The 27064-nt window shown below is 36.8% G+C and overlaps 3 protein-coding genes across 4 annotated transcripts; 1 reads left to right on the top strand and 2 right to left on the bottom strand.

The window, feature by feature from the left end:
• The first annotated feature begins 5757 nt into the window (after nt 1-5757).
• On the top strand, nt 5758-10742 carry poc5 (POC5 centriolar protein homolog (Chlamydomonas)). Of its 2 annotated transcripts, none has more exons than XM_087794233.1 (13): nt 5758-5833; nt 6396-6479; nt 6545-6674; nt 6841-6927; nt 7241-7380; nt 7444-7620; nt 7689-7793; nt 8684-8863; nt 9049-9223; nt 9316-9416; nt 9507-9608; nt 10390-10560; nt 10625-10742. In XM_087794233.1, exons 2-13 carry the CDS (start codon nt 6396-6398, stop codon nt 10733-10735), a joined length of 1563 nt encoding a protein of 520 aa, XP_087650359.1. In that variant the 5' UTR covers nt 5758-5833; the 3' UTR covers nt 10736-10742. The 2 variants fall into 2 exon arrangements, with proteins under 2 accessions (XP_087650359.1, XP_087650351.1); XM_087794225.1 differs by having other exon boundaries at nt 7181-7380.
• A 22-nt stretch (nt 10743-10764) lies between these two features.
• Nucleotides 10765-19812, bottom strand: ankdd1b (ankyrin repeat and death domain containing 1B). Its single transcript, XM_087794213.1, has 15 exons — nt 19305-19812; nt 18011-18111; nt 17662-17760; nt 17502-17600; nt 16137-16241; nt 15970-16074; nt 15776-15874; nt 14613-14711; nt 13768-13866; nt 13556-13654; nt 13387-13485; nt 12571-12666; nt 12185-12386; nt 11975-12106; nt 10765-10993 (listed from the first exon to the last, which is right to left on the bottom strand). Exons 1-15 carry the CDS (start codon nt 19465-19467, stop codon nt 10938-10940), a joined length of 1653 nt encoding a protein of 550 aa, XP_087650339.1. The 5' UTR covers nt 19468-19812; the 3' UTR covers nt 10765-10937.
• An 806-nt stretch (nt 19813-20618) lies between these two features.
• On the bottom strand, nt 20619-26186 carry polk (polymerase (DNA directed) kappa). The gene is made up of 15 exons (XM_087794201.1): nt 26048-26186; nt 25844-25972; nt 25511-25630; nt 25249-25401; nt 24846-24977; nt 24621-24771; nt 24284-24505; nt 23924-24048; nt 23604-23770; nt 23494-23526; nt 23340-23436; nt 22193-22364; nt 21250-22119; nt 21089-21137; nt 20619-21010 (listed from the first exon to the last, which is right to left on the bottom strand). Exons 2-15 carry the CDS (start codon nt 25970-25972, stop codon nt 20923-20925), a joined length of 2508 nt encoding a protein of 835 aa, XP_087650327.1. The 5' UTR covers nt 26048-26186; the 3' UTR covers nt 20619-20922.
• Between the last annotated feature and the right edge of the window lie 878 nt (nt 26187-27064).

Here is a 27064-nt window from a genome sequence, read left to right as displayed (position 1 = left end):
GGGATGTTTAACCGAAGTAAAGTTTTGGTTATAGTATCGTTAAGTTTTAAATATTATTTAAGACGTTGTAATGTCTTCCGTTTTAACGTGACTTCACGTGAGTTCACCTGAGCTGACGTGATTCTTCTTCGGCGGTTTCAGCCAGGAATGTGGAGAAGAAATTAAAATTACATAGATACATTTATTCGAAAAATATTTTATGTAATAAAGCAAATTAAATAGTTACATTAACTCAAAGTTGTATATTTAATATTCAATGTTTATATTCAAATATTATATTGAATAGAATGCAGTAGCATTTATGCTAGCTCGCTGGGAAAGTATGATATTGCATTGTAGCTCTGGTTGGATTTGTTTATTATTATTATTTTTTTATTTGCAGTTATTTCAACGTAAAAAAAAACCCAATTCTAATCATTTTATTATTGTATATACTATACTTTTTTTATATATATAATTGTTATTCCTTTTTTTCCCTCTTTCTGTTTATGAATAATTTTAAAGCAGGGAAATATATATTATACATATTTTTTGTATTCTTCCTCTCTTTTTTTTGTCCCCACAATATTTTCCTTTTATTAAGAATTGAAAAGGCATTGGTGAAAACAACATTAGTTTATAATTATTATTTTATATTTTATACATTCTTTGCATCTTTTTCTCCTCACAATATTTTCTGTTAATAAATAAAGGTAAAGCAGGGGAATAAAAACAACCAGAAAGGTACCAAGCTAGAATTTTAAAAAAGTCAGACTGAGAGAATTGACTTTCATTTCTTCTCAATTTATGGTTCCAATTCCAAAGGCACATATGGGAACACTCCTAATACTACCTCTGGTGATGTGTTTCATCTCAGTGTTTGCAAAAATCAACTCCCCAGCTCATGGAATTGGTTGTAAGCCTACAAACTTACAAATTATGATCACCAAAATTAATTAAAAATGCAATAAACGCAGAAAATGAAAATGTTTTTTGAGAATGTTTTGTTTCTAAATGACAGCATGTAAGATAAAAAAAAAACTTTCTGATCTTTGCTGATCTAACATTTCAAATGTACCCTTTGACCATATGAAATCCTCAATTTAATTTTAATGACAGTAAATCATTTCACGCCCCTTGTGCAGCCACAATTGATGAGCACGGAGGAAGGAGCATAACCCATAAAAGACACCAGGAGATTACACAACCCTCTCACATTAATTGCATAACCTATGAGAGGCTCTAAGAGATGAGACAGTGTGTGCCTCCAGTGTCAGACCTTACAGCCTTTCACGCTCGTGAGATTCCTAAAAACAGTAGACCAGGCGAGGCACTGAATATTAAGATGCGTTCTGATGGTATTCCTTGATATCGGTGTGACTTAACGCCGGCGCTGCATTTCACCAGCCGATTTGTAAAAATTTTCGTGCGCACAAAGACCTCGAGAGCCCACAAAAATCCACATTCACGTGCACGTTAATAATAATAAAAAGCATGTTTCTGCTCTGAGTTTGATGATTCACAGAAGCAGTGACCTGAGGCCTGAGACATTCTCTGCCTTTGACTGAGAAGTCAGAAGACAAACCCCCCCCCCTCAAGCCATAACACTCCATTTATGACTGCTGGAGAGCCGAGGAGCACTTAGCTTAATGTACAGGACAGTGGAATGACACACACACACGCACATACACACACACACACACAGCATTCATCAACTCTATCACTTGCTTCTATTAGGACTTTAAATTAAATAAATATTTATTCTAACATAGTTTTTTACTTAAGAAATGTGAATTGTTTTTTGCTAAAGGTGCACCACGACGGCTCCTGGTCCTCTTAAAAAAGTGATCCTGACTCTGATTGTAATCGTTTTCGTCCTTTCAAGAGAGAAGCTTGGGCTACGTCTCAGTCTCAGTGTCATCATACGTCCAGTCCGGCGACGTAGAATCAGACGAACCCGGATTATTAACGCAAGGCAGTTTGTGTGTTCTTGTAAACACTTGCCACCAAAATGTTCCAATAAATCCAAACACGGGTGTTTCCGCAGATAGAGAGATGTTGATGGATTAGAGTTGCCCGAGGGGGAAGTCCTGGTCCATCAAAGTATAATGAAAACTAATTTGAAAGCAGCGGGCGTCGATGAATAACTCGCTAGTTTTTGGAAATGCAATGTTCCATAAGAGGTCATTCTCTCACAACAGAGAAAAGTGTGTTGATAACAATAGGATTGATGAAGGCTCATTAGCTGTTGTCTGCAGGAGTTATGGATGTCTGTAAAAAACTCTGGCACAAAATCGATCAGGGACGCTAGCAATTTCACACGGACTTTTCTTATCTACAGGTTAACAAATGCGATGAGGAAACTGTAAACATCAACATGCAACAAAGCGGTTCAGCATTTAGATTTTTTAGTTTGCCCAGTGGAATATGCAGTGACAAAAATAAAGAAAAGAGAGCATTGATATGATGGAAAATAAAAGAAATAGACACCTAAGAATATTTTTAGAAGAAGGAATAGAAGGAATTAATATTATTTATTTTTAGATTATTTTAAGACCACCTCGGTATAAGAAAATGGCATTTTATTTCAAAGGTTTTATGAATAATAAAAGAAAATAGCAAAAATTCGAATCATTTGGTAGCTTTTGCCATTTTATTTTTTTTTACCTCAGGAGGGAGAAGAATACACCGATTTATACTTTCTTCTCATAATATATCATTATATATCAGCAGATAAGTGATTGTTTTGTATGTCGTGAAATTGCATTTTTTTTTGCTTTTAAAATAAAGTTTCATTTTGACAAGTGTCTGTTTAATTTAAAAAGAAAATGCAAATATTCACTACCTTGGCTTATTTTGATGTTGCAAAGCCGCGAGATGGCAGCAGTCATTACGTCCTCCACATGAGATCGCAGAGATGACTGAGGACAAGGGGATACAGTAGACTACAGGTGCTTCTACAGTTATTTTTAGGCATATTTTAGCTGCTGGCTCTATAAATTCCTCCATAAGAAAACATCAAAAGATGTCTTTAAACTAAGTGTCCTTAAAAATAGTTGTAAAGATTATGCAAGTGAATAAAGATATTGAATCATATTATGAGTTTAGTGAATCGCCACAGCACTAACGTAAATTAATTACATCTTCTATGATCGTTTCAATGTCCCAACCTAAAAAACCCCCCCCCCAAAAAAAGAGTCTAGTAGAAGTTCAAGAAACGTTGTCCTTGGTTTGCTTTATGTCTCGTGTGGCAATGTTTTAGGTTTTGTCTGTTTTCGTCTTACTTATCTAATGGCTAATGTTTGTATCTTTTTATGAATTATGATTGAAAAATGTTGTTGTTTTTTTTTGCAATTTTACCTACAACCTTCTAACACTTACATGCAGCATGTCAGCAGATGATATTAATCAAACCCTTGCAGGAGCAAGGGTCTCAAGCAGGCAAGTTCCTGCACAATTTGTAATAATTTCTTTTTTTGCTCTTTTGGGCAGACACTTTAACTGTTAATGTTAGCGTAAGTTAACAGGATCTATTGAAAGCCTCTTCACTATAGCTTGAGCAAAGTAACTTATCTGCCACCAAACAGAATAACGAAGGGTATGGATGACAAAAGGAAAAAAAACATTAATAAAAGATCATGTTGAATTATACATTGTGTCAGCAAAACTTTGAAATGAAACATAATCTGCAGCAACAGTTTGACTTATTAACAGCCTGAAGATTATGGATCAAGCTAACTAACCTCATCAAGGTTTGTGCTGCTCGCTGGAGTCCGGGAGACACTTCCGAGCAGAAACAGCTGGATGAAGTGGCCCCGTAGTACACTTAATAAAGATTTGTTCAAAGGGAAGCATGTGTTATCGTTACACACTGGTGTGTACTGATGTGTCCTCAGAGGCTAGTTGCATTTATTTCTATTTTATGGCTGTAGTATCTGTACAGGGATGAGGAGGAAAAAAGACATACAATCATCCAGTAAAGATTCAAGATGAGATAAAATTTCAGCATTTGTCTTCTTTTTAATTTCAGAAACAACTTTATTTTACTATATTCTGACAATAAAACACATTTTTTCGACAGTTAGTGATGTCTCAGGAATTGGTTTTGTTTTTGCACACAGGAGAAATAATAGAAATAAAAATAGCTTTGTAATAAGAAATAAAATAATATAATATATCAAAAAAATACTGCAAGAGCAGCCAGTGCAAACAGTCTTTAATCCACATATCAGAATCTGAGATCTTCAGCTGTTATTGTGTCTAGATCAGCAAAATATGGGATGTTTATGTTTCATATATGGGCTTTTATCTGTATATTCAGCTTTTGAGACAACAAATATTTTCTAAGAATGGTAAAGATAATGAGGAACAGGTGTATTCAGCTCACATCGATTTTGTTCAAATCGCATGAAGCCGCTCTGACAGGCTACAAGTTGATCCTGCCTCGACAACGTTTCCATCAGCTGATCAGCTGTCAAAACAGATTTGGCTTTGCATTAATCCGTGTCATGTTTTCATCTGATACACCAGACGAGTCAGTGCGCGTGTGATAAACCTCACTGTCAGATTTTACTTTGCCTATTATATCCCTGAATTAAAAAAAAAGTGTTCCAGTGTAGCGATAGCTTCGGAAGGTCTCGTGCAGGAACTGTCATGCAGTGGTGAGCAGGGACGGAGGGAACAGATTGGTAATGATCCCCTGGCTCAGTGCCCGCATTGCTCTTTAGAGTGCAGGCTTCTTCTTCTCCTCCCTGCAGGATTTAATTAAGATATTGACATCAATGCATTCTTGGATGAGTAATTCCACTTGCCTTCTTCAGCGTTCTTGGCTTCACCCCGTCTTATCTTCAGGTGTGTGTTGTTTTTTTTTAGGGATTGTGCCCATTACACTCTTTATTGAATACCCTTCAGACCCCTGCCAAAAGTTCCCTTCAATTGATTCTGTGTAGTTCTCTGCAGCTCTTAATAGAGAGACAAAAGGGTAGTAAGACCCAGTGTGGAGTAGACTAGGAAATTAAATCCTCAAATCTTTATACTTTTTGTGAGCCAAGTGATAGATTTAAAGATCAGAGGTGGATCAGGTAAGAGAGAGAAGAAAGAGTAACTCAACGCCTTGCTAATACAATGTCGGTTTAGTATTCCAACTGTGGTATTTTTTTTGTAGCAGTATAAATTACTAACTTTAAACTTCCTTTTTAGTTTTAAAGTGATATTTGAAATTATTCCAATCATTTTAAGTAAAAGGCGATCCAAAAAAAAATGATAATATGACGATAATAAATAATTTTGTATAAGATAATGCAGTTATTTTTTAATATATATTTTACTATCAACGTTTTTTTACAAGTTCGTGGGATATTTGTTTCCACTAAAAAAAGTTAAAGAGTTAAATGTAGTACTGTTTTATGGCCAGATAGTGGCAGCAGATCAAAGAAAATAAACGATGATAGTAAAGCAAACAAACAAACAAGTAAACACACAAAAACAATACGCAGCATTGACAACATTTGACGCTTTAAAATAAAATAAAATAAATTATTACTATTTATTTATAAATATTTACACATATTTAAACACATTTGTAAATATGTTAATTAAGTTATTAAAATTAATTCTTTATTAAGTTTCCACTTCTAATTCCCTATACAGGAAATAGCCGGAGTGCTTATTATCGCCATGGAGACAAACTAGCCAATCACAGGCGGGTTTGTGGCTTCAGTCAACACATCAGCCAATCGGATACTCTGTTGTTATAAAGTAGGGCGATTTGAACAGACGGTGCAAAGCGATTTTAACCGAAAATAATAAGGCCACGAAAAAGTCGAAATTAAGCGAGCAGTCGATCCATCTTGAGGTAAATAAGCAGTTTAGTGTTGCTATGAATCTCGAATGTTCACTTACAGGTCGAATAAGTTGTTTACAATTTTTCGGTTCAATCAGATTATTCAACTCGAATTTACTACAACTACCTTTATGTTTCTCTCTTGGTCGTTTTACACTATTTACACAAGAAATATAGATAGTGTTATAAACTTCCTTACACGTTATTTGTTTTGTTTTTTTTAATCGCTGTATTAGTATTAATAATTGTAATAACTTTGACTGACTGATCAGCAATTTGTAGCTTAATGGTTCATGCATATTATGTAAGTATGAACCGGAAGAAGTTTGTTATACAAGATGAAGAAAAAGACGAAAATGTTTAATGCAGATTTCCTTGATCTCGCTAAAATGTATTTAGATCACTGTGATACATGCTATAAATATTGTCTTATATGACTTGTAAAATATTTAGTTATTTCTGTTGCTTGGTTTAAAGTTTAATGTGAAATTAAAACCGCACTAATGTAAAAACATTAAGATGAATAGATTGAGTAGATCTAGTTTGGGTCACGCCTGTTGTTTATTTCTTCCAGATGTCCTCGGATGAAGAGCAGGCAAGTGGTCCTGTTCTGCCCAAAGAATCCGACCGAGGAAGCTCCGTCTCATCTGAGCTGCAGGTGAGTCACTTTAAAAAATCCTCTTTTTTCAAAACGAAGTTAGTGATCACCATGTGTCCTATCAGGAGGAGTATGAAGAGCTTCTTCGCTACGCTGTCGTCACCCCTAAAATCGACGTGCTCAGAGGTGCCAACTTGGATCTGCCGAGCACGCCACGTCTGCCCGGAGAGGTCCAGGCTTCCCGGAGGAAAGATGGTGCGAAATCACATGTTCCATCAGATAATTTGAGTGACTGTTGAACTTGTTTTTTAACTTTACACCATTGAGCTCGGCTTCCTTCTCACACTCTGTTTCGGATTGTTTTTCAACTCGGATCTGAACGTGCATCGTTCACTTATTTCTCTTTCCCTTCCGTCATCAGACGCTGACACTGAACAGGGAAGACCAAGAAGTGTTGCCTCGTCGGGGGTCCCCTCTCTGTTTGTTCCACACTCGAGAGCTTCACGTGGTAAATCTTAAGAAACATCTTAAGATGTTTTTATTTGTTCAGGCTTTTCCTTGATTTTCTGGAACTCCTGTTGTGTTATCAGTTTTATCTTGACCTTTAAAGTATATACTTTATTGAATATTGTTTTGATTGTTTAAGCGCTTTGTGACCCTGGTCTGGAAAAGTGCTATGCAAATAAAAACTACTTACTTACTTACTTACTTACTTAAAATAATATTAAAACAAGCTAATAAAATTAATTTTCATCTCTTAGCTGGGCAATGGTTGGGCCGGACAGCTGTCAGAGATTTGGTAATTTCAGAAGCTTCGTCAGACAGGTTTCCGACACCGTCGGTGAGGTCGAGGTCAAACAGCCCTGACCCCCCTAAGCCTGCACCATCAGACGTGTTCATCTGCGAGGAGAAGATGGACTCGATGGGGAACATTCTGGACATGTGTAGCAACCATCTCAAGGTATTTTTACACCCATCATCATCATTAATTCTGTACGTCACGAGTGTGTCTTTCTTTAATTAGACAAACGTAATGATGGAACTCAGGAAGTGGAAGCTCATCTTCCTGGAACAACACCAACTGGAGATGAAGAAGGAAAAGGAAAAGCAAGCATCCCACGCAGCTGCTCTGAGGTCAGAGAACGACAGTCTGAAGGAGCTGATCCGCACCTACGAGACGTCGGCCCAGAGAAAAGACGAGGTGACTGCACAGAGCTCGCTCAAAGTGTTATAGCGTTACTGATTTAATAAAGTCGTTTCTTTTTTCAGGTCATTGTCAACCTGCAGCAGGTTCTGATGAAACAAAAAGAAAAGGTGGAGACGATGAAAACGTTCACACAGTGGAGAGTGCAACACACAGAGGCAAAAGAAGAAGTAAGTCATTCTTTTATAAATATAAACATCCCATTATTCTTGACTTTTTTGCTCCTTTACACCTTTAATTAAACTAGATGCAGGTTATTGGTGTATCACTCAAACTATTTGATGAGGGGTGTAACAAAATATAGATACACCTTAAAACTGCAATATTCTTATTCATGATACTCTATTCATGATTGATATTCGACAGAATTGTATCGATTAATTTATCAATTTTCTATTCTAAATTATATTTTATTCTTATCATGTTTTTATAAAATGTGTATACAATAAAAATAATTGATTTAAATGTTTTTATTTAGGCGAAAGAGTTAGCCTGCTCTGTGTCTTGATTATTATTCACAATTACCATGCAAGATGTTCACAACGTTTGTTCATGTTTGTGTTGCAATTTAACATCTGGCCTCTAGATGGCAGCAGTCATTGTGTTCTCCATAGCTAAAGTAACAATATAATCCTGCGAGATACCGGTGATGACTGAGGACGAGAGGATACAGTCGACTCCAGCAGATTTAAAAAGCCAATGTTTTGACATATTTTGGTTTCAAAACAAATTTGTCAAGAGTCATGTGGTCTGTAAATTCTGCAACACCAGAGTCAAGTACTCGACAATACTACAAATATATCCTTGTTACTACAGTATCGCAATGCATCGTATCGTTACCCCTGTATTGTGATACCCACCAGATTCACATGTACAATTGTGGCATCTTCTTTTCATTTCAAACTTCATGACCTCTTGTAAGAAAAGGCGCTGAACTTTAAATATTCTGCTGACTCAGCAACACCGGTACCATCGCGGGTAAAGTCATGGCGACAGCTTTGGAAGCCGACGATAATTATTATGTGATTACGCTCACGCTCTGATGCGCTGTTCCTTCCAGGCCTACGCGTGTCAGGCGGCAGACAAGCACTACGACATGCAGCTGAAGAGGAAGGTGTGGCTGGGATGGCACTCGCTCGTCCAGAAGCACTGGAAGGTGAAGGTGGAGCGGGCGTGTCGCACGAGGGCCGAAGAAGTCTGCATCGAACTCTCCGTGGATTATGAGGCCAAGCTGGCAGAGGTGAGAAGAAAAAATACATTTCCCTTTATTATATATATATATTTAAATAAGGTAATAAACTGTGTTTACAGTATTTTCCCAGTATTTTATGCCCTCCATTATACACTTATTTATCAAAATAACTCCATGTTTTCTAACGTATTGAACTTCGTTGATGTAAATCTAGATGTTTATTTTGTCCTCAGCAATGCGAGGCTCTAGAACGAGCTCACGCCGAGATCCAGAGACTCCGACTGGAGCGCGAGAGATACGAGGAGTCGATGAAGAAGGCCTTCATGCGAGGGGTGTGTGCTCTCAACATGGAGGCTCTACACATGTTCAACCCCACGGAGGGAAGACCGGAACCTCCAGACACAAGCGGTCAGTTCGCTTCTGTGGCTGCGTTTAGTTCTTTTATTTTTGTTTTTAAATCAGGCACTGGTTTGAAACAACTGTTTGTATTGATGCTGCAGAATCTTTCCCTCCGAGAGACGACGAGCTTTCCGCCACAAGGGGGAGCCCGCTACACTTCGAGCCTCCGGGCCCTTCGAGTCATTACGACAGTGACGATGTGGTGAGACTTTGCTAAATTCTGTACAATAATGGACAGCAGTGTCTTCTTAAAGTTATTTATGCTTATGTCGTTTGTCTCATGATTCCTCAGATGGGCTTCGGTGCTCCCTTTTCCCGGGCAGACGTCCTCCCCTCCACCTCGGTAATACACGGCTCTTTGCCAACAGGGGGCAGTAGAAACCTCAATAAGCAGGTAACTAACGGCATTGAGTTTATTATGAACTTAGATTAATTTTTTTACTGTTTGGTTTTTGTTGTTTTTGATTTTTTTTAACCATTTTTTATAAATTATTAAAAAAAAAAAGAGTTTTTATTTATTTTGATATTCTAATTTATATTATTACCTATTTTTATTCAATATTTGTTTTAGTTCAATTCAATTTATATTACATTTAAAAGGTTATGTACAAAAAATATTGAGTTTAAAAATGACTTTTTTTAAATCATTGTAACATAAAACAAAAAAATAATTTATAAATATTCGTTTTAAGTTAAATATAATAATATTGGCACTATTATACCAACATTTTATATTGAATTATAAAGCAAATTATTTTGAAATATTGAATGAAAACTGGATTTTTGGAATTAGAATATGTATGTGTATTTAATTTGACTATACAATATTCTTTAAATAAATCATTAAACTTTTTTTTAGATTTATACTTTTATATACATTCATTATTTGCAATATTTAAAAGATCTATTTATTCTGTTTATATTATATTGGACTTTTTATAACTTATTAATATTTATATTTATACAATCACCTTATGCTGCTACGGTTGCAAAACAAAATTTTGTGTTCTTCTGTGCAAATCTCAATAAAGAAAGTCTAAAGTCTAAATAAAATAACTGGGAAATAATGAAGAATTAACATTTAAAAATGTTAAATTAAACCATTCAATATTCTGATACGCTACAAAACTGTTCCGATCTTCAAATAGAGATATCAACGTTAGTTTACTTCACAGGGCGTCGGTCGAGGCACCGCGGTCAGCCAACAAAAACCCTCAAAGACCGTCACAGCTCGCATCACCGCTCGACCAGACGTCGGGAAGAACCCGCGGGCTAATCTACGGGTGATGGGCGTGGCTCCGCCCATGAGTTCTGTGCAGATTGAGCGCCACCACCCTGTCACACAGGTACTTGCAGCTGAGCCATAATGTCATGAAGGTTACTGTATCTTAAGTGTTGGTGTCTCTCCAGCTCAACATCGGTCCGACGGCGAAGTTCCCTCGACCCTCCCAACAACCCCTGAACCCCACCGGAGTCAAAGCCTCATCCAGATACCACAGCAGCTGCATTAAAGTGGATTAAACTAGTTTTAATTTCTTTTTACAAATGTATTTATACTTCTTTTAAGTTGCGTAACTTGAAGCGCATTCTGTGTGGAAAGTGTTAATGTTTTTATCCGCACGAGGCCGTCCAGAACACAATTCAGGGAATCGTCGACGCGTGTTTTTAATAAATTATTTTAATGTACAAAATGCAAAGTGTCTTGAGTTCCTCTCAGATCAGCTCAGGAAACAACACAGTTCTTGTTTCCGGGGCTCTCTGCCTCCATCCGAATCCTATCTGCAAGACAAAATCCTTTGTTAGATGATATCTATATTTATTTATATAGATGCTTATTTTTCAGAGAGAGAAAACGGGTCCCGACAAGAGTATTTCTTATTTTTATTTTAGGAAATTGCAGATGTGGCAGGGTAGTATTCCAAGACATCACATTTACACTGTCTTAACACTAGGGGGAGCCACAAACATATTTTTAATATGTTATATTTCAAGTAAGTAGGTAATTTTTTATTTATTTTATTTTTTTAGAATTTATATTTATATAGCGCTTTTCTAGAGCAGGGTCACAAAGCGGTTAAACAATCAAATTAAAAATTAAATAAATTGATCATACTGGCGAATTTTATGATGATTTCTTTGTTGCTTCAATTAAAAGTCAACTTCAAAACTTGTTTAATTTAATAAAAAACATTACAATTATTTTATTAAACAACGTTTTGGGGATTTAATATTTCAGACACGAATGTTCAGGGTTCCAATCCTTAAAAAAATATATATCTTAACTACATTTTATGCATTAAAACCCTTTCTTTTAGTAAAAAAACTTATTTTGTTTGAAGAAGATTTTTAAAATTGTACAATAAAGAAAATAAAATCTACCCTCATAAGCCTCGTTATAAGAAAAAAAACAGGATGTCGTCAATTGTAGAAACTAAATAAAAAAATAAGATATTTTCTGTATATGTAAATGTACTTTTTTGTTCTTATCAAACATTGCTGCTAAAATGTTTATTTTATTATTTTATTTGAATTTGTGAACAAACTAAACAAGAGCTGACGTTACATAAGAAACATTCATCAATTATTCAGGCTGTGCTTTAAGGAAACTTGATAATCTTGCTTTTCAATACTTTTCATTTCATTTTCTGGGAATTCTACATTAATTTATTTGTCCATTTGATCTAATGAATCCTTGTAAGTAAGCGACTATAACGTCAGGCCTTAAGATATTCTCATGAACAGCCTTCTTAAAACACGCACCTGCAGCTTTTCTGTTTCCTGTAATGATGAGGCTGTTGAACAGTTCTTTGGCAGGATTCCTCTGCGTCAGCTCCGCCCCGAAAAGCCAGATGAGCAGCATCCTGTTCCCATGTTCTTGGTAACTCTCGGAACCTTTAGAAAAGATTGATTATAGAAGCTCAGAGTGTCGTATTAGGAAGTATATCAGCTTTAAGTGAAGCGTGACTGAACCTGTCCACTGTCGTTCGATGGCGAAGATCTGCTCCTGCGTGAAGTCCCAGTGCTCCGCCAGACGCTTCCAGTCTCCTGGCTTCAGGAGCTCATACGCCAGACGCCAGGCCATGGCGCGCAGCTGCTTGGTCTCGTTGCGGTGGTCCAGTTTAAAGGTCAGCGGGTACTCGCTGTGGACCTTCTCATTAAGCTCCGGGTTGGCCTGAAAAGGGCAATCGAATCACGTCGTAATCACATGACGGGCAATAAAAAAAAATGTCCAATTTTGAAAAATGTCTCGTGCAGGATTCGATTGTAACTGCGACTCTTGTCGGCACTTGTTACGTCCGATGAGAGTTTGACTTTTGAAAGAAAGGTCGTGACGGATGGAAAGGCTGATGTGTCACCTGCAGCCACGTGGAGTATCGTTCAGCTTTGATGATCATGTCGACCATGATGACCTCGTCCGCTCTGGCAGCCACGCCCAGCGCCGTCTTGTCCTGCTGCTCCAAAGAAAACAAGACAAACTGTCAAAAACAACTTATGTCACATTTTGACATTATTATTTTTGTATTTGCTGTAATGACTGATTCCATTTTGAACTGTCATGACTCATCTAGTAGAACTTTCAAGCTATTATTTGAACAAGCGCCTCTCGCCCGGATAGTGTCATGTGACGACTACACTGTCGTTTAACCAGGACTTTTTAATTACCAGGAATTTAAAACAAATAAAAAAAAAATATCGGGACCTGACAATATAATTGCAAATACACTTTTCTGACACTGGGGGAGCCAGAAACTATATTTTCAATCTTATGTACTGTTGCTTTTGGTAACTTTAGGCAAGACAAATAAACTTTGAATGTGTCAAAACAGCAAGTATTCAATTAGTTTAAAACTACAGGCGTTGAAGAGGTTTAAGATATATAGATATTTTATTTACATGAAAGGTTATAACCCAAAATAAATATTTTATTAAGCAAAACAAGGGGGCTAAAACATTTAAGCCGTCTCAATCAGTGTTCCCAGTTAAATATATATATTTTCTGTCTGTAACAGTAAATCATATTTGGATTTTACTATTATGTTTTTTTATTATTCAAAGCGGGCCACATAAAATTAGGTTTGCTCCCCTGGGCCATCAGTTGACACGTGTGAAACAAAGGAGGTACAAAGTGTGTCCATCACTTTAGTCAAGGTCACACCAGGTCTTCTTCTCACCCTGTCCCGGATCGTCAGGTCCACCCTGGCTTTGAGCAGCATCTCCCCGACATCTATCCGGGCCAGCTCTGCTGCCACATGCATCACCGTCTGAGACCTCTGAGCGTGAAAATACATTTAATATCCCAAGTTAGTTACAAACATGTGTGTTCCGAAACCTGTGACGGACCTTATCTGTGGCGTTGATGTTGCAGCCGGCCTTCAGAAGAGAGTGGATGACGGGGATGTGACTGTTCCGGACCGCCAGGTGAAGAGGAGACTCCAGGTTCTGAGGACATGGATTGACAGTTAACTCAACACTTGACAGGATCTTGTTGAGAAATTATCTATAATCAAGAGTCGATATGATCCCTTGTGTTTAATGGACTTGAAGTTCTTCACCTGATTCTGGAAGTCAGTGTTGGCGTTGTACTCCAGCAGCAGTTGCACGAGGGAAGTGTCTCCTTTCTCAGCCACTGGGTGGAAGGCCGTGCACTGGGCCTTCAAACAAAAGTCAATCAAGTTATGACTCGTTCATTTATTGGAGGTTTATCAGTGACACGCATTGAATTATTTACTTGTTAATATATACACTTAATAACTTCTTTATTGAAAGGTTGAATTTAATAAAAAGAATACATAAATTAATAATTAAATTGAATGATTTCTATTTTGAAAGGTTGTTTCGAACCAAAATGGAGTTTAAAAGGTCAGCAATAAAAAAACATTGAACTTGGATATTGTATTTTGTTATTATTGTATTTAGAATACAAACACTGTGTCAAAAAATATAATTCATTTTGAAAATAAGTAAGTAAATGAGGCTGGATCAGATCAGTAATTTAAGGAGGAGCCTGACCATGAATAGATCTGAAAGTAAGAACCAGAATTTTAAAATTGATCCTGAAAGAAACTGGAAGCCAGTGAAGACTTTTAAGGATCAGAGAAATGTGAGTTCTTCTACTAGAGCGGCTCAGAATTCTCGCTGCAGAGTTTTGTATCAACTGCAGGCGAGACGGATCCTTCTTGTTTAGACACGAAAAATAGTGGAATTATTTCATTTAATTGTTAAAAGGTTTGATATATTAATAAACAACAACATTCCAATCAATACTGTCAACATTTAAAACGTTAAATTCAATCATTTAATATTCTGATGGCACTGAAATACTTCCATAACGGTCTCACCTGCTAACACTAAACTCAGCGATCATCAGCTGCACTGAATCAGACTTTCTATTACTTGCCGTGGTTTGAATGTCGGGGTCACAGTCGGCTTCCAGCAACGTCAGAACACATTCTTCTTCGCCGTTCTCTGCTGCCTGGTAAAGAGCCGTCTCCCCGTCCTGTCCAACAACATTTCACCGTTAATTGTATACCAGAAGTTGATGGTTCTCATATTAGGACTTTGAAGGTCCACATCCTGGCAGACATTCATTTTCTCTATTTAGTTTGATGCATTTGTAGATTTTAATAGCCCATCAGAGGGATCAATAAAGTTTTACCTTACCTTACATTAAAGCTGCAGTTGGGAAAATTTAAGATATTTGTTTGTGGCTCCCCCCACTGTTAGAACAATGTAATTTCAAGTCATAGTGTCGTGTTCAAAATCAACCAAATATAAGTGTAATTGTGGAAAGAGCAAATAATGAAAACATAAAGTGCCTCTTTAATAGTCTTTTCAGCTAGGTTTTTTTGCTAAATGTCTTTGACAAATCTGATTTATATTTTGTTGTTTAATTTTTTATGGATTTTTGTATGGTTTGTTTGTGTATTTTGCTAATTTCTTTCAAATTGTATTTGTTTTTTTAATTTCAAAAATCTTAAAAAAGCTTTATGAATGATATAATTTGATGTGATGATCTTTACATACTGAGTCCATTCGTTGTCTGAACTAAATGTAGGGCCCAAGAATATCATGCCGAGGGCCGCAAACGGCCTGCGGTCTGCATGTTTGAGACACGTTCTAGCCTTTTTTGAAAAACTAATTTGCAGAATTTACACAGTAAAAAGACAAGTGGATCTCACGCCACAGTTCTCTTCTCAGAAGTGACTAATACTTCTAAATATTTCTGGATCCAGATGGTAATCGAACATAACTGAAATATAATCCAACACTTACTGAAAATTACCTTTTTTTATTTGTTTAAAAAATAAAATGTAAATCATATAAGACAATATAAATGTAGTGAAAACATTGAAATCTAAATGAGCTGCTTGGAGGAGGGCTGCGTTCACTTGCGTACTCTCAGTGTGATGATATAATTGTGGTTAAATCAGTTCCGTGTAACCGACGCTGTATCAATTAAGTAACAATTATCAGAAGATAATTTGAGGTTTCAAGTTGTCCCTGTATCAACCACTCACTGGAACATCCTCTAAGTAACGCTAACATTCGCTCGAGGCTCACCTGGTTAACTTCATTCCTGATGTCAAAACTCTCCAGCAGCAGCTGCAGAGATTCCAAATGTCCGTTCCTGGCAGCTAAGTGCAGGGGTGTGTCTCCGCGCTGACACGGGGGGGAGGCAGGAAAACACTCGCGTCAAAGACTCAGCATCACAAACGTCTGCTGGTGTCACCAGGAGCTCAACAGATGAAACGAACCATGTTGGGTTTCATGCAGGACATGTTGTAATTCGGATCCATCATCAGCTCCATCATATCAACACAGCCGTGTTCTGCAGCAATGGCGAAACACGTGTGTCCTGACTGGAGTTTAGGAGGTTGAGTTTAACTGACGGGGTTTAGCGGAGGAAGTGACGCTTCCTCACCTTGTCTTCTTTGTCCAGTTCGGCCATCTGCAGGTCGTTGACGATGTATTCTACGACTTCTGTGTGGTTGTTGAGCGCAGCGCAGTGCATGATGTTCAGACCTTCCTGCACGAATCAGAAACACTTTCAGCAGGGTCTCGATACCATGTGAGTAAGTGACCGAAATGTAAGAAAAATGAATAGAAAACTAAGTGAAAAGCAAGAAAAGGCATTTAAAAAAAATGATATAAACATCCTTAGACAACCTTTCTTAAACTAAGCTTATATTTAAGTTTTTGCAGTGTACAAAACAGTGTGAAACTGGCCTTGACTATTTTCCATTTGGGTCCTTTATTTTTGTATGCAAGTAAGTAAGTAAGTTAGTGAGTAAGTAAGTAATGGTTATTTATAAAACGCCTTACTAGACCAGGGTCACAAAGGACTTTAACAATCACAAACAAAACATAGTTAAAATATATACTTAAAAGATCAAGACACATAAGACAAACACAATAGTACAAATACTCAAATTCCTACAGGATAGCAATATACCTTATTGTTGCCAGCTTGTTAATACACACCCCTAGTCTCCAATTTAGACAAACTGCTCTAGTTTATGTGTTCGTGGGCTGAGAATATCTTGATATACTACATGAATCTAGTTTTTTTTCAAAGTTCTTGACGTGATAAAAGTTGTTTATCATCATTGTTTTTTACTTGGAAACTAAATCTAGATGGAGCTTCATCTCCTGGCTAAGTAATATCGAAGGAGAAGCTTCATAGCGGAGTAAGTACACTAGTTTTTTAAGTACAATTCTTTAAATATGTGTTTAGAAATATAGGTTAAGTCCGATATGTTTTGAAAATGTTGTCTCTGAGGACTTTGTATATTTATTTTTACAGTCATTTTCAGTGCGCGTCTTTTTATTTCTCAAGATTTTTAAAATAAATACAACAAGTTATTAAGGAATTTAGTCACTTTTGAAACATTTCCTGCGTATTTGACTAAACTGATTTTTTTCTTCTTCATTCTTAAAATTTGCATTGCTCCAATTGTATGATACTGATTAATGATAATATTTTTCCTGATATAATAGTACTTTTATATATTTTAAGATTTCTTTCTTTAGGCAATTATTTTTCTTTATCACAAATATATTTTTACATCTTATTATTTATTCATTTATATTGACTAAGTATGAAAAAGAAAAGTTATTTTTCTCCATATTTATGATGTTTCTATTTGTTTCATATTATGTACTTTATTACTTATACCTAAATATATCATAACATAATCTTATTCAAAGAAATTGTTTTTACAAATAGTAGTAATACTATTTTTGATAATAATATTATCAACGAAAATGAAAAGAGTAAAAAAATCACCTCGTTCTCCATCTTCTGTTCAGCTCCAGCCTTCACCAACAACTTAATCACGTCTAAACTGCCGAACCAGGCGGCCAGATGAATGGGTGCTATGCCGTACTGCCAACATAACAAACACATTATCACCCACCGATCATGTCAACCCTTCTGGTCGTCCTACCTTGTCCTGCTGATCCACCTTGACTCGTCTCAGCAGCAGCAGCTCCACCGCCTCCTTGTTTCCTCCAGCAGCTGCGTAGTGAAGAGCGGTTCTGTTGTGCTGAGACCAACATGACATTGTTAAAAAAGCTCTGAAAAATAAATGAATGATATGTTTTCCGTTTTTTATTTTACTCCTAAATCTGTTTTGTTTTAATTATTATGTTTAAACGTACGTCTGTATCTAGGCGTGTCTACTTCCTTGTGTTGACTACATAGTTATTGGACCAGAAATGAAGAAAGTTCACTATATAAATGCACCTTTGTATAAGCATAGTGTGTGTGTTTAGACTAATTGAATAGAAACTTACCACATTCTTTGCATTTAAATTCAAGCCCCTTCCAAGAGCCTTCATGGTGACCACGTCGTTGCACTTTGCTGCGTCCATGAACTGTTTCTCTGCAGGGAGCACTGGAGCAAACAAATAAACAAAATAACTCCACAAAGAACAATTTTAACAGAATGTGAAGTAAAGTTCAATGTCCTATGATTGTTTTATGTTATGTTTTTTTTTTCTGGGGGGGGGGTTTGGGGTTAAAATATAGTTAGAAAACTGTTATTTATAGGGTTTGTTTTAACAATATTGTTTTTTCTTTGTCATTTTATTTACATTCTTTTATTTGTTCCTCTCTTGTAACATTTTCCCGCCATAATAATGATAACGTCACCAGCAAAAACAAGCAAAACAAGAAGCAGAGAATATATATTTAGAGTTAAATTAAAGTCACACACATATCATTAGAGAATGTTTTAAGGTAGACATACATTAAGTAGAATAAAGATCAGTGATGGCCGAAGTCAGCAAAAGCTAGTTTAAAAAAAAAAAAGTATTTTTCCTTCTGGTTTTTCATGATTTTTTAAAAGAAACCTAGTTTGTTGACATGAATATTAAGATGATATATTTTAAATTCAAAGACCCTCTTAAAGTTTTAAGTATTATAACATTTTGAACTCAAACTACTTAAAGACTCAATCCAAACTACTAGAATAAAAAATGTAATATGTGAATGTGCTTATTGTGTCACATATGTAACTAGAAAAACACATAAATAGTGTAGGCCCTTTGAAGTATCTCACTTGTTGCTAACTTGTATCACACTTTATTTCTAATATATAATCCCTGTAACATTTTCATTTCCAGATATTAAACATTAATAACTTACTGTTATACACAAGTAAGTAACACAGGTTTTGTTTAAGAGGGAAATAAGGTCACATTGAACAAGAAGCTAATACTGCTCGTACTTATGTTCTGCTAGTACAAATATATAATAAGTACTTTATTAATGTCCAAAGTATTTCCCATCCTGGCATTTGAAATATAATTAATATTCTTTGTAGATTCAAAATAAGGTCACCACACACACACAATAGAAGAGCTGCAGCTCTCTATTGATACTGAGCGACAAATCCTTCAAGATAGTCATGGATCCTTATGGCATGCAGAACACTAACACAAATAAAGCATTTGTTTACTATCTCATTCACATTATTTTTGGGGTTTTGTCAGATTGATTAGAAACTGGACGAATGAGATTATAATCTTACATTCCGGCTTCTTGGTACAAGACTGACTCCTAACATGGACATCCTGTCGTACTCACGCATTTCCTTGTTGTCGTAATCGTCGTCTGTTTCCGAGTCCTTCTGCTTTTGGAGCACAAAGTCCGTTAAGCCTTTTACTCTCACGGCCAGATCCTCCTTTTTGGGACGATGCTTCTCCATCGCGGCTTTTAAGGCAAACACCTTTTCCATTGAGAAGTTCATGGGCAAATACGGGGCAGACTTGGTCCGGGACAATAAAAGTGGAGCTCAAACACTACAGTCTCGTCGAGGCCATTGAACAATGACTGTTGTCGCTCCAGAACAAACACCTGACGAGCCCAGATAAGCTAAAGGAAACGAGTGGAGTCTGATGTGGCTGAAGCATGTGAGCAGACTCACTTGTACTCACTCACCGCTGCAGGGCAGATCCATGTTTGTTCAGTCAAGAAAACCCTCCCGTTCACATCAGGCGACGACTCCTGCTGCACTGTTTGTGATGAGATGGTGTGAGGTCCGCATTTGACTGAACAAATATTGGAGGTTCTATTGAAACATTATCTTCAGACTGCGAAAGTCGTTCGACTTGTTTTTCAGGACAGTGTTGAAGATGTTGATCTCGGATCCAAGAGGAAGCTCGGGAGAAAAACACAATACGTGAAAAAAAAAGAAAAAAATTGATTTAGAAGGGTTTATACAAGGAGAGTGCAGGCAGGGTGGAATGGAAGGAGACAACATGGTAGGTGATCAGTGACAGAAGAGAAACAGCTAGTAGGTCACAAAGACAAGAAATAGAGTTGTACAGGTGGTCTAAGGCCAGAGGAAATTATTAAATCTTCCTTCATGTGTTTTATTAACAAATCTATTTTTACTAATTTTGGAAACTTCTTTGGAAAACTCTGGCCACAGTTGAGAATAGAAAAGTGTGTTTATGTTTTACCATATAAATCTGGAGTACGTCTGTAGCTTTCTGTTCTACGAAGGGTTGCCAGATATAGCTCTGAAATCATAACATAAACCTGCAAAACAGAACCAAAAAAAACAATCCAAAACCCAACCTTCATCCTACTGAAGACTAAAAATAAAGACACTATAATGATATTATATTCTTAGCTAACGTGTTTAATAGAAGCTAAATTCGGCAGAAATCTAAATAACCTGGCAACATTGCTACCAAAGATGCCTTGTATAAACGGCATAGCTAGTAAACGACGATCAGGTTTAGATTATAACATCACCAGGCCTAAACTATCACAAGAATACCAACATTTACTATTTATTTCATTTAAATACAGAGGTTAAACGTGATCCGTGGAACATTTTACTGATCATGTGACACACTGTGTAGTTATTTACCGTATTCTTCAAACCATCTTTACATTTAGAATCTAACGTGGAAAATTAAAACATTACTGTATGTATTCACAAAGTTGAACGTTGTTATTCAAGCAGAATGTTTGTTTATTGTGATTTTCACCATTAAAATACATATTATTATAAATAATTGACAATTCTGCTACACAGCATTTAATAAATATTCTAATAGTATTCTTCATTCATTCAACAGCAACATTCATGTGGTAGAAGATCGACCTGAGAAGCTCAAATGATTCTTATCATGACTCATCATTAAATATGGCTTTATGTCCATGATTGTGCAAAGTGACATTACAACTCTTTTTACCGTGACCTAAAGAACTTGTCAATTGTGTTGCTAGGAGCCAGAACTTTAGCTTTTTTGGCAGGAGCTGAGGAAGATGAGTCCCGTCTGTGAAAGAATAAAAGATGTTTTAACGCATGACCTGAAAATGAATCTATATTCACATGAATTAAGGAGTTTTATCACCTTTTTGTTTTTCCTTTACTTGCTTGCCGTGGGACAGCCAGGGATTTTTCTGTGGATGTAAACATGACAAATGGGTCTGACGCATATATTTACCATGACTCAGTAAAAAAGGGCTTGTTCGGTAATCGTCTGCCTCGTATGTCATCAACACTGTTTCTCACCTGCAGGTTTGGTGTTTGTCGCCGGACTCACTGAGGCCGGCGTCCGCAGTTCATGCAGCACTTGCTGGTTCAGACAGAGGTCAACATGACTGTTGAAGATGGCGAGGTCATCTGTGTTCTGGCTCAGCTCGCACACCGGACATATCAGCGTTTGTCTTACGCCATTATACGACTGAGGTCGCCGTGAGGTCAGAGCCTCCACGTCATCATTGGTTTGCGGTGAATTATTCTCCTCTGGCTGTTCCTGACCCTCGTCTCGCCTGCACGTCTCCGTCCCTTCGCATCTTAGCTGCTCCGAGTCAGAGTCAGAGTCCAGACATAGCGGTGGCTCTCTGGTCTTGTTGCTCAGACACTCGTCTATGTGCGTGTTGAAGACGCTCAGATCGATCGTCTTCACCTCGCTGAAGCACACCGGGCAGGTGAAGCTGTTGGACGTGCTGAAGTCTGACGTAGATGCGAGAGGCTCGGGAGGAGGAATGTTGCTAAGACTCGTGAAGTCACTCTCCGACTCCTCTGGTAACATGGGTAATGTCTCTTGTTCAGAAGGGGGCGCTGCAGCCTCCAGTTCCTCATGCTCCTCCTTCAGTCTTCCATTTGATGTTCGCAGCTGGAGTCTCTTTGCTTGGGCCTTCAGAAAGAAGGATTGTCTCGGTTCCTCACTCGTTTCATGAACAGACTTCTGACTCCACCTGGGAACTTCTTCCATTGGCTGTAGTTTCTCATCTGCTGTATTGATCGGATGTTCCTCCTCCGATTTCTGCTGGAAATCCTTCGATGCTGAGGTTGTCTTTCCAGCCTGCAGGAAGCCAAGGATGCTCTTCTGTAGAGACTTCTTATCATCTCCGCTTATAAAACTTGAGACCCGAACACCTTAATGCACACAAATAACCACCATTATTACACTCAATTGTTTCCATAATATCTCTTTGAACCTTCTGCTCACCCATGAGTCTCAGTCTGAGCGGCTGTGGCTTCTCGTTTTCTATCTCAATTTTCAGTAAATCCTTGGCAACGGCGAAGATCTCGTCCACAGTGGAGACCCCGTACGCCAGCGTCACCGCCCGAGACTTCACCTCGAAGTTCACGTTCTTCAGCTTCAGCGTCACAGTTTTACCCTAAAAGAGGTTCAAATAAACAAAGTAGTAGTGAAATTATTTAGTTTTCATTTATTTAAGAATTTAATTAAATCATTTCTTTACTGAAAGGTCTAATTTGTTTTTTGTTTTTTTTAAGTAATGAATTAGAAACAAACTGCTGGCATGAAATTGAAATGACAGATTTAGATGCTTCAAAACCTTTTTCAAAAATGCAATGTTCTCCTTTTCAGACACAACGTTTTCAGCTTCTATCTAATTACAGGTCTTCTATTTCCAGGAATTATCAAGAGCCAAAACACAGCCCAAGCAGGAGGTCATAGTTGAGCAAAACCATACAGCCCTTTTTGATTTATTTTAGTAAAAATACAAAGAACAAACAAACAAACTCTCATTTAACTAAATTAAAGTTCTGGAAATGTGGGACTGGTCAAAATTATTTTGACCTTGGTCAGGATTTTAAACATTTTTTATTTAACATGTTAAAAAAATGTTTAATAATCAAATTTTCCTTTTTTATTGAAATTGTTTATTTTTTAATTATTGAATTACTTTATTGATAAATTAAATTCAATAATTTGTATAAATAAGGTTGAAAGGTTATTTATTTGAATTAGAAAATGCTTACATTTTTTAATTGATTTGATTGATTTAGACTTTTAAGATCCTATTTTCAATAATTCATGTTTTTTTAATTAAATATTCTTTTATTCGTAGCCTTTTCAATTCAATATAAATATTTAATTATTTAAATATAAATTACCTTTTAGAAAAATAAAAAAAAATGTAATGAAATTATTCATTGCTTAACAAACAACAACGTTTCAAGATCTGAAATAGTATATTCAACCATATAATATTCAGATGGTCCTGATAAATATTTACACACACAAGTTCCCTTTACAGGTTTATACAGTTAAAATTATTATTATACAAATACAAGCTTTGATGAACAAGAAACAAGATCCCAAATAAATGTCAGCCTAAACTCATTACCTTCAGCTCTTCCTTCTTCATGTCCTCTGCCAAGTCCTGACATATTTCCTTGCACAAAGTCATCTGCTCACCAGCGCAGCTCAGTTCCCTGAATGTCCTGCAAAGATTTGAGCCTTGAGATAAAACGTTCATGCACCATAAGAACTAAACATACTTCTCTGTGCTCATGCTTTTCCTCTCCTCGTGTCTGTGAAAGGCAGAGTGAACACACGTCATAATAAGAACAGATATTATTTGATCTTTTTACGCCGAAGTTTGTTTCACCTCACAATGTGCGTGGATCCCAAACCCAGTGAGATGTGCAAGAAATGATGCCAGGCTGTCTCGGAGAAAAACAGAGACAACATCGCCATCTGCTGGCCAAGGTGAAAGCAGGTATTGACGCCCAACGCGTTCAGCATCTTCTCACTCACCTTCCCGATGCCTGAAACCTGGTTCAACATTTCAGTCGTCAGATAATTAACACACAAGTTCTAAATCACATGTTTTATCTTCCTGAGGCACATCATCAAGAGCTGATATACTGTCGCCCAGTTTACGATTACTCGTCCATAACGTTTACGTTTGAACAAAGATTGCTTTACTTTGCGAACTGGGAGGTTCTGGATGAAGTCCATGACCGTCTCTCTGCTGGGTGAGAGCCTGTATTGGCCGTTCGGCTTGTTCTTGTCGCTGCACACCTTGGCCAGCATCATGTTTGGAGCGATGCCTGGGTAAAGTGAAACAGCTGCTTAAACATCTGCACAACGAATAGTCTCAGAGATCAAACTTTTCTTCTTTTTCATTGGGGCAATGTGAAGGTCAAAGGTTAATAAGTAAAAGGTCAAACATAGTACTACATATATTAATGCATTGTTGTGGATTGTTATCTTGCAGCAAAATACTTAATGTGACTTATTTGTTACTTAGTATTAATATGGCTTCGATCTTCATATTTATTTCACCTGCACTCGCTGTCAGCTGTGTTTTCTGCTCAATGCGGAAGCGCATTTCTCGAACAGCCTCCTCTAGAGAAGTGCCAAACACTTCAACATTGCAAAGAGCCGGACTGATCTCTTGAGAGCCTTGTAGTGATGGACCAGAATTCGGGCTGTCGTCGAAAAGAAGAGGAGAGATGCATTCAGCCTCTGATTCCGACTTCTGCGGGGCGTCAGGCTGCTTATCCTCTGAAATAAAAGGTTGATTGGAATCAATGTAGAGCATTACGTCCAGGGTAGAGTTACTGGTTTTCACAAATGGCCTTTGAAAATCATTTATATATTCAATATAATAATTTCTTGCCTGTGGGAAAAGAGCTGGAGTTGAAGCCGTGTGTTCGACATGACTCTGGCAAGTTCTTCCTTTTCTCCAGGTGGTCTGTAAAGTCCAGGTAAGCCTCATCAAGACTCATTGGCTGAAAATGGGGGTCATAGTCTGCAAATATCTCCCGAATCTGTTCAAGAAAAACATATTTATAAATCATTTGTCAACACAACTAATGTTTTTTTTAATTTTATCAGCTCTCACCTCATGGCTCACAGCCCGGTATTTGTCGAAGTTGGTCGGAACAATGACTAAGTCAGGGCACAGTTTTTTTGCAATGAAACCGGGCATAGCGGCCCGGACACCAAATTTCCTGGCATGGTAGTTAGATGTTGACTGAAAAAAAAGGTATCAAAGCTGATTGATTCAATTGTCATTATAAAACTCTGATTAAATGTGTTTATTTCCCAACATAAAAAAACTATTTCAAAAAACTTTTTTTCTAGCTGTTATAAATAATTACAAACTCCATCTAAATAAACAATTAACGCTTCTTCAATGTGTGAAACATGTTTATTCTTTCACCACTTTCTAAATTATTTGTATTAGTATTATTTAACCAGCTCAAATAGTTATAGACACAACACATTTGGAACGAAGAGTTTACCAGCATACTCATTGATCCAACAGCCATTGGCTTATCCTTCAGTTCAGGAAGGTCTCTCATTTCCACTGCAGCATAAAAAGCATCCATGTCCACGTGCACAATAACACGACTTAGATCGCGTCTGATTTCAAGCTCGGTGACCATCCTCTCCACCTAATAACACACAGAAGGACAGATATTGATTCCATTGAAAATAACATTTATATTTAAATAAAAATATGTGACCAAAATAAAAGGGTTTTCTTAAAATATTAATGTTTACCTGAAGTTGTGCTTTTTTTAACTGATGTTCTGTGATTTGTGCTTTTTGTGACATCATCTTCTCGATCCGCTGGTTCACCTGCAGCTCTCTCTTCATCTCATTCTCATAAAACCTGGAGCCCTGCGAGGACAAGGTGACATGGTTGATAATGATGAACAGCGTCAGTACTTCTATTTCACACATGGCTGGACACTTGGATTCTAAAAGGTACACTGCAGAGATATAAAGCTTCATTTAAGTTCTATCCTCTTGGGTTGATGCATTAGCAGGAAGAATGATCTTTGATGGGAACTAGACTGTAGGGTAGGGAGTTTTAATCTCATTTATATCGACCTTAGACGACTCCATGATGATCTTGTTGATCCTGTCCCTGTCCAGACCCTCCATCCCAGCCTTGTTGTCATTAAGAGCCATTCTGGATAGAAAACCAGCATCTTTCTTTGACACCGTTGAATTCTCCATCTGGAAGGAAGGTTCCGACTCCAAATTATTAAATTTATGCTGGTTTAATTTGGCTAATTATATTTTAAAACGTACTCTTGAAACGTATTTAAATTAATATTATCCATTATGAAAACCGTAATTCTTAATATCGCTTTAAATAAAGGTGTTTTATCGGCCTTTCATTAACTTTCGACTAGTATTTCTGTTTCAGTATTGTCTGTCTGAGCACTTCCGTATACAGTAAGTAAAGGCGGGACTTCAAGCAGATCTAGTGACCAGTAGCGCCCTCTGTAGGGTCGGAATGTTTATTGCAGACGACATGTAGTAAAAAAAAAAAATGTAGTTTAATTTTAAAACAATCTTTTATCTGACAGAATAAAACATGTAAATCCACGTTAACTATAACAATATATGAATAATAAAATGTGACGATGTAAACTAATAATTATTACCTTTTAAAAGTTGTTTAAAGTATGGCCCGATACTATTTGAGTCGCCTTTTATTAGTATATGATATTCATTTATTACTTTCTACTTCCTTACCTGACCTGTGATGGGTAGGAATCATTTTATGAATATATTACTCACTCCTCTGATAGAGCCTCTCCCAGCTACACAGGGACAAACGAGGGTGGCACTCTGGACAGATCACCAGTCAATCCCAAGAAAATCTCAATTGTCAATAAATGGTATTTTGTTTGTTATGTATTTGTATTCCTATTTCATTTATTTATAATGTATTAACTAATATGTGATGTTGTTTATTTATTTAATTAATGATGTCCATCTTATTTACTCGTTTTTGTTTTAATTTACTTTTAAGTTTAATTATAAGTGTATTTTTTTTACATTGTGCCTTGTATTGTTTCCTGCCAGTGGCGCAGAGACGCAAAACAGAATTTCATGTTCTTAGACAATAAAGACATTCTATTCTATTCTATTCTATTCTATTCTATTCTATTCTATTACAGGACTAAGGAGTCTCTGGAGTAAACCCTCGTTAAATATCTTCATGACTTTATGCTGTTCAAGTGGTCGGTTTTAAATATTCCAAAATATTTTTTTCTGCTATCATATCATATCATAGAGGAATTGCTTTTAAACATAACT

This window comes from Callionymus lyra, chromosome 1, assembly GCF_982586985.1.
Source record: "Callionymus lyra chromosome 1, fCalLyr1.hap1.1, whole genome shotgun sequence".
Lineage (NCBI taxonomy): Eukaryota > Metazoa > Chordata > Actinopteri > Syngnathiformes > Callionymidae > Callionymus > Callionymus lyra.
Note: the sequence above shows the minus strand (reverse complement) of the source record. Positions and strands in the feature narration are given on the sequence as shown.

Excerpts from the sequence above, each read along its gene's own strand:
- poc5 (XM_087794225.1), top strand. The coding sequence starts at position 6,396 with ATGTCCTCGGATGAAGAGCAGGCAAGTGGTCCTGTTCTGCCCAAAGAA. Across the intron at positions 9,224-9,315 it reads GGAACCTCCAGACACAAGCG|AATCTTTCCCTCCGAGAGAC; the intron begins GTCAGTTCGCTT and ends TTGATGCTGCAG. Across the intron at positions 9,609-10,389 it reads GTAGAAACCTCAATAAGCAG|GGCGTCGGTCGAGGCACCGC; the intron begins GTAACTAACGGC and ends TTTACTTCACAG.
- ankdd1b (XM_087794213.1), bottom strand. The coding sequence starts at position 19,467 with ATGAACTTCTCAATGGAAAAGGTGTTTGCCTTAAAAGCCGCGATGGAG. Across the intron at positions 16,075-16,136 it reads AACTGGACAAAGAAGACAAG|TCAGGACACACGTGTTTCGC; the intron begins GTGAGGAAGCGT and ends CCTAAACTCCAG. Across the intron at positions 13,867-14,612 it reads ACCCCGACATTCAAACCACG|GCCCAGTGCACGGCCTTCCA; the intron begins GCAAGTAATAGA and ends TTTTGTTTGAAG.
- polk (XM_087794201.1), bottom strand. The coding sequence starts at position 25,972 with ATGGAGAATTCAACGGTGTCAAAGAAAGATGCTGGTTTTCTATCCAGA. Across the intron at positions 23,527-23,603 it reads GGATCCACGCACATTGTGAG|ACACGAGGAGAGGAAAAGCA; the intron begins GTGAAACAAACT and ends TGCCTTTCACAG. Across the intron at positions 22,120-22,192 it reads GCTCAGACTGAGACTCATGG|GTGTTCGGGTCTCAAGTTTT; the intron begins GTGAGCAGAAGG and ends GTGTGCATTAAG.